This window comes from Durio zibethinus, chromosome 26 (assembly GCF_047325235.1).
Source record: "Durio zibethinus cultivar Kanyao isolate XHJ-2024 chromosome 26, ASM4732523v1, whole genome shotgun sequence".
NCBI classification, from domain to species: domain Eukaryota; kingdom Viridiplantae; phylum Streptophyta; class Magnoliopsida; order Malvales; family Malvaceae; genus Durio; species Durio zibethinus.
In genome coordinates, this window is record NC_143187.1 from 14,239,526 (window position 1) to 14,246,628 (window position 7,103).

The window sequence follows — 7,103 nt, forward strand, 5'->3', positions numbered from 1 at the left end:
AACATCTATTTTCTCCAAATATATGTAATGAATGCACGCAATGTATAAAAAGATTTTCCAAAATTCTAATTTTAATTTCAAGATTCAAACTTTAGTTTTCTTGTATTTTTCAAACATGCATAATGCATGAAATGAATATGATGAATGCAATGTTCTAAACATGATACATGCAACATGTAATGGATGCAATGAATGTAAAAATCTTATCATGATGCATGAACATAGTAACTATAATGAATGCAATGAATGCAATACAAAGTTCAATATCAAGTACCTCTAATTATGGTAAATAGTTCTCAAGCTTCCTCTTAATGTCTTATCCTTTTTTCAACTTTTCATTATGTTCTTCTTCAACTTCTAACTAGCAAATGTATTAGTCTATTTAAAACCCAACATTCTCTAATTTCATCGTTTGATCTCAATATTTGGAATTTTTTTTAAGCCATGAAGATTAAAATCCTCTTAAACTTCCTTCATTTTTTATTTACTCCAATCACTTTCAACTTTTTCAAAATAAAACAATAATCTTTCATATCAATCATTTATTCATTTATTATCATTCCAATTCGATGACAAATGTAATTCTTCACATTTTTTTAACTCATTATGAAAAAAAATATAAATGATAAAAAACTAGAAAAATTAAAGAAATGGTATTCATTATAAGAATAAGTATGATAAAGAATCAAAGCAAATATATTTATTATTCATGCAAAAATAAAAAAAAACATGCAACTAATTAATCCAATCATGCAAGAAATATACATGCAAACAAAACTATTATCACTCACAATTAATAAAAACAGAAATAAAAAAATAAAATAAAAAACCTGGTCAAAAGCTAGAAAGAAGATGAGTCAATTAAGAACATGAGCAGAGCAGGTCAGGATCTAGGGTCGTAAACAGGTCGTCGATGGGTCAGATGTGGTCGTCTTTAGTGCTCCAAAAGCTGCCGTTTGGATTGGACCATGGTTAAATATTCAACTTCATTTTCCTTTCACCATCGCTTTCTCGTTCTTGTTTTTCTTCTCTAAAAATTCCCTCTGCCCAAATTATTCCCAGCGATAACCCAGACTTCGACGAGACTTCGCCAACCAATAGCCCAAAATGAAATTTCGTTCCCAACTCCTTTTACACCAGCAGCAGCTTCTTTTATTTCTTTTTCAACCCCAAATCAAAACCTAGCCAAGAAAAAACCCAATTGCAGACGAAGCCCGCAGTAACTTTTGCCATTTGTCTACCGTCGACCTTCTACCTCTTCTCCTTTTCTTATCATTTATGTTCAAGCTTAGAACAAGACCCGATATCAAAGACCAACCACTGCCTGCTTTCTCTTCAAAATACCAGAATACTAAAAAATCCCCAAACCGAAATCTGCAACCTCTTGTCGAAATATTGCAATTCGTTTATTGTCTGTGCTGTATCTATGATTCCTCGTTGTTGATTTTTTTTTCTGTTGATTGTGGTTGCTTTTGATTGTTGGCTGTGTTTCTTGGCTTTCAAATTTGGGTTGATATTCGGGGCCTGCTAATTTCGAATTTACTAGGTTTCGGGTCTAATTGAATTTGTTCTTGGTTGACTCTGTTTTTGGGTTGTTTGGGTTTATTGCGAGATTGGTTGTTTTGCTTGGATTTGAACTCTGTTAGAGGCTGTTGGAGTGTTGCAATTTTTATTTTTCTGTGACTTGATTTTCTATGTTTGTGCTGGAAATCGCTACGGGTTCCTGACTCTGTTTCTACTTGTGTTTCGATTGTTTACAGCTTGGAATTATTGCGGATGTGTACTGTCGAATGGAATGCCAAATTGTTTTTCTTGCTTTGGAATTTCTCTTGAATACTTCTTGATGCTTGGCGTTGATGTTGATTGCTTGAATGTCTGCTGCCGAATTGCTCTCTTATTGCTCGGTGATTGCTTCTTCTTGCTTCTTCGATTCTGCTCGATGCGTCTATTGCCCTCCTTTTTTATTCACAGGTTAGGGCTTTTTATATAAAGATTCAATCCTCTCTAATCTGAAAAAGTTTAAGCCCTACCGAATCTAAGAAAATTTCTATCATTTGTTTTTTTGTAATCTTTTCCTTTCTAGCTGATTGAGCCCCAAGAATTTCTCATACATGATCAGTCAATAAATTCCATAATCTGAGGCGAAATCTAGGATTTTGATCCGAAGCAAAACAAAATCACACTTTTTTTTTCTTGGTTTTCGACTTTTTTTTTTATTAATTGACTTTGATTAATTTAAAAATATAATTAAAATTAAAATCAAGATAAAAATTAAAATTAAAATCAAAATTAAAACTAAAATCAAAATCAAAATTAAATTTAAATTTAAATTTAAATCTTGAATTTTTAATCTTTGGGTTCAAAATTGATTTTTTAAGCCTCAATTTACAATTGGAGCTCATTTTAATACGAGAAAATTTCTCCTACAAAATGGAATATTTACAATTACTTTTAACTGCAAATGTATGTTGTCAACTTTACTCATTTTGATCTTCATAGTACTTGCTACGTGTCACACGTTGCCTTTTTTCCATTTTCTTTTCCTTTTCCTTTCTTTTTTTATATTTTTATATATTTTTCTCTCTATATTTAAGAAATAATTTTATTTTTGAAAATTAATGTGGCCTCATTTGATATTAGTGATTAAAAAAATACCTTTGTCATTTTAGAATTAAATAATTTTATAAAAAAAAAATACCAATGGAAGTATCAATATGACACCCGTATTTTTTTTCTTTTCAACCTATTTTTTAGTGTAAATTTTATATCTTAAATTTTATAAGAAAAAGAAGGCAAACAGAAGTGTCCATGGTGCACTCTATTTGACTTTTTTTTTTTTTTGTCTTTTTTTATTAAATAAATTTTGTAAAAAAATGAGTCAATGAAAGTAAAAATGTCAAAATAATTTATTTTCAATGGATTTTGACTAACCTTGATCCAATAGAGATAATTTTTTTAATCGAGATTAAGTCAGGATAGGATAATTTTTTTTTTTAAATCATGAGAAAATCAAAAGCGAGTTTAAGATGTTTCATCTTAGGATATATATAATATATATTTTATAATTATTATTATTATTTATATAATTATATATAATTAAGATGTAATTATATATAAGTAATGTTTTATGAATATTATACTAAATTAAAATTATTGAATTATTTTTGGATAAAATGAGTGTTACACATATGTGTCAGTCAAAGTTGTGTATAAAAAATAATAACCTGATATCAAGTTACAATCGTATTAAAAAGTCAAGTTAGTGTCAAAGGGAGCTTAAACCCATTCAAACCCGACCTGATCGTTGTCATCCCTAAATGATGGTGTCCATATGGCATCCATTTAACTTCCTTTCTTTCTCTTTTTTCTATTGGCCTTATTCTCTTTTTACTTTTTTTAATTTGAATATTTTTTTTTTTGTTCTTTTGAATTATATATTTTAATATTTCTTAATTACTTTTGAAAGATTAATTGCCAATGGAGGTGGTCACGTGACAACATATTTGGCCTTTAATTTTTTTTATTTTTGCCTTTTATTTTGTATTTTTTAAATTTTTATTTTTTTTAATTACATAAATGTTGTAAGAACATGGGTCATTGGAGTTAGGGATGGCAAAAAATCATACTCGACGAGATTTGAACAACCTCAAACCAATATGGGTGATTTTTTATTTTGAAAATCAAGATAGAGTCGGGGTCAAGGCTTTTTTTTTTTTTTTTCCGAGGTTAAGTTGGAGGTGAGTTTGAAGTGCTCCATTCCGACTTTTTTTTAGATATATAAATATATATTTTATTATTTATTTAATTTTACATCTATCTAATATATAATAAAGTTATTATTGAATACCTAAACTTAATAAAATAATACATTTATATAATTAAAAAATAATTTATATTAAAAAATAATATCTATAATATAAATTTTGTAAGAAAAATTCATCATTGCTAATGTCACGTGTCAACCAAACTATGTTTTTCTTTTGTTTCATTTTTTTGGTGTTTTTTTTAGATTTTTGTTTTTAATTAGATAAATTTCGTGAAAAAAAAAAAAAAAACTAATGGAAGTGTACACATAGCACTTTATTTCTTTTTTTTCCTTTCATCTTTTTTTTTTGTTTTTAATATTTTTTAATTAAATAAATTTGTAACAAAAAAAACTAATAAATAGGAATAGCAAAACAATTCATAATCAACTTATTCTAATATGTTTAGATCTAATACGAGCTTTTTTAAAATTGAAATCGATTTAGGGTAATTTGATTTTTTAAGGGAATGGAGCTAGGTCAAAAATGAGTTTAAAGTACTAGACCTTAATCCACCTCAGAGTATATATTTTATTATTTATTTAATTTTATATTTATATATATTAATAAAATTATTATTTAATATTTTAATTTAAAAAATTAACTTAATAAAAATATTATATTTATACTGTTATACTTTAATGTTCTAGATGATTGATATGTATCGATTTTGTTGTTATCATCTTTTAAAAGATTATAGTTTCTTTAGTGCTGCTAATTATATTGTGAATTCATTATGTAGCCTTGAGCATGTCTTTTGGATAATATTTTGAATTTCAAACATGACTTCCTTTTTTCTTTTTTTCTTTTTTTTCGGTCCTTGCTTTTAATACTTTTTTTTTAATTTTTTAATCAGATAATTTTTAAAACTTAAAAAATAAATAGATATTCACGTCACATCCTTATTTAGCTCCATTTTATTTTTTTAATGCTTAGATCATTTCTTTCTTTCTTTTTTTAATTTAATTCTTCATTAACATTATTGTTTACGAATAACATAAAGAAAAGTTAAACCTGCAGCAAAGCACAGCCATGCTTCTAATATAATATAAATTCAACTACTTTAACTGCTACAAGAAGTTTATCTATGTTTTTCTGCCTAACATTTAAAGATAAGCACAAACTTAACATCCAAATCTTTCATATAATTTGCTGAAGCTTAAGAAATCTTCTAGCAAACATCACAAAATGCATTTTTCCAAAGTTTCAGCAAAACGTACCATAACTCTAGCACTTACTCATACTATACACCATAACAAGCTAGAAACCTTTTTTCTTTTTTTTTTTTTTTTGGGAAATCATAGAGTTGAAATCATGAAAGCTCTTTTCGTGTCTATATTGTTATCTCAAACAAAATCCATGGCATATAGTATCTTGATTCCTGGCTTTAAAAGAGATCACGGGCAGCAGAAATGAACTGAACTGAGATGTACGTAACTGAGTTGGAACGGACAGAAGGACCGGTAGCAAGTTGTGCCAAAAAGTTATTCTAGAAATAATCTAACAAGTTATAAATTCACACACATGGAAGATATTTATTTGTATTAAGGCTACTACAACACAGCAGCTGCAGCAGGCAGCCATTGCAGCGGCAAAACCAGCTGTAACATTCGAGAGTAAAAGTCGCAGCAGCAGCTGTTCAAGTTCTTTGGGATTCAGATAAGGCCGATCTGTCTGAGTTATTGAAAAACTGTTCAAATGTTCTCAACATCTTTAGATAGTTTGTTGTATTTTAAATTAAAATCACTTTAGTACAGAGGATAAGCCTAGCCTTATCTATGTAACTTAAACTCTGTGTATATATGTGTTCATTTTAATAGAACCGAATGAATAAGTTTGCTTTTTCAACCAAATTATATTGTCTTTACGATTTGAACTGGGCAATCAACATTAAACAAATAATTTACTATTTCTACAAGGCTGCTCAAAGTGGCTTACTTTCATAGCAAATCTGAAAACCACGTCCATAAAAAGTCAATAAAAGTAGTGCTTAATGCATACAATTGAAAAGAGAAGAAATAAAGAGTAGCACAGTGCCTAAATTATAAAGAAAACGGAAAATACAAAGAGCAGAAGTTCAACGAAGGCAAACTTGGAAGCAGCAGCAGCAGGTCCCAATGCAACAGCGGAAGAAGCTAAGCGACCCCGAGCACGAGGGCGCCCTTTAATAAACCGGCCACCTCCTCTGCCTCTGGCACCACCACCTCCACCTCCTCTGCCAGCTTTTCCAGACACTGATGATGGTACCATCAAAACAAAAGCAATGACCATGACAATTACAAATATGTTTGTGATCTTCAGAGCTGAGACCCTGTTCATCTTCGTTCTCATAAGTGAGACCTCAAAAACAGCGTCTAATAAACAGAGTGATTGATGCTTAGACAGACAGCTGAGAAGAGTTGGAGTGGGAAAATAACGCTGGCTTGCTTCTTTAACAGGGGAAAGCTTAATTGAGGAATTACATTTTTTTTTTTTTTGGGATCTAATATATTTCAGATTCTAATGAAAGAAGGAAGTTAGAAAAAAAGGTTTGATATCTGTTGGGAAAAAGATAATAATATAAATAAAGCTGTCTGTCACTTGTTGCATTTGTTATTGGAATGTTTGGATGCGTGTTAAAAACAAGGTTTGATGCCTTCCATGTGAGTAACTAACTTTAGCAAGTAGAATTTTTGTTTTTGGTTTTTTTTTTCAGAAAAGAAAAAGTAGGCTAAAGCAAAAATCTTTGCTGATCATATGAATGCATTGGGTGTTTAGTAAATGATAGTTAAACCAGAGAAGTGGAAGTGGAAAAACAAAAGTTAGTTTCTCAATTATTAATTCCTATCCTAAGAAGCTGGGTAGGGAAACTTTTAAAACTACAATTGAATGATTTGATAATGAGACAGGGACTGAACAACCATATGTGTCTGGCACGTACCAAGTGGTATGCCACCAGTGACAGTGACCCACAAATTTTAGTTTTTGTAGCCCTTATACTATATACTATATTTATTTCATATATATTTAAATTAAATTAATTCTCACATTAACTTTTTTATTTGTTAGTTTTATTTTTATCTTTAATCTAATTTTATATATAGTAATTTAAGAAAAACTAAAATCACATTATTATTTCTCTATTTATTGAATTTACAATCTTTATTTACAAATCCTTAAGAAGGCGTTTAGTTTAAAAAAAAAGTTAAAATATTCATCGAAATTTTATTTTTCATAATTTGATTTTTTTAGTTTGGTTCATAAAATCTATTTTTTAAGGTTTTTTAAGATTTTTAACAATATCAAAAAATGAGGGTAATT

General features: G+C 28.7%; 1 protein-coding gene across 2 annotated transcripts; it reads left to right on the forward strand.

Annotated features, from left to right (window-relative positions):
* Positions 1–688: 688 nt before the first annotated feature.
* Positions 689–6,829, forward strand: LOC111275295 (uncharacterized). Of its 2 annotated transcripts, XM_022860541.2 has the most exons (3): positions 689–971; positions 1,761–1,971; positions 5,174–6,829. In XM_022860541.2, the coding sequence occupies exons 1-3, from the start codon at positions 914–916 to the stop codon at positions 5,217–5,219; spliced, it is 315 nt and encodes a 104-aa protein (XP_022716276.2). In that variant the 5' UTR covers positions 689–913; the 3' UTR covers positions 5,220–6,829. The 2 variants fall into 2 exon arrangements, 1 of the variants encoding a protein (XP_022716276.2); XR_016334272.1 differs by lacking the exons at positions 689–971; positions 5,174–6,829 and adding an exon at positions 1,013–1,411 and having other exon boundaries at positions 1,761–2,068.
* The last annotated feature ends 274 nt before the right edge of the window (positions 6,830–7,103 follow it).

Excerpts from the sequence above, each read along its gene's own strand:
- LOC111275295 (XM_022860541.2), top strand. The coding sequence starts at position 914 with ATGGGTCAGATGTGGTCGTCTTTAGTGCTCCAAAAGCTGCCGTTTGGA. Across the intron at positions 972-1,760 it reads GCCGTTTGGATTGGACCATG|CTTGGAATTATTGCGGATGT; the intron begins GTTAAATATTCA and ends GATTGTTTACAG. Across the intron at positions 1,972-5,173 it reads CCCTCCTTTTTTATTCACAG|TATCTTGATTCCTGGCTTTA; the intron begins GTTAGGGCTTTT and ends CATGGCATATAG.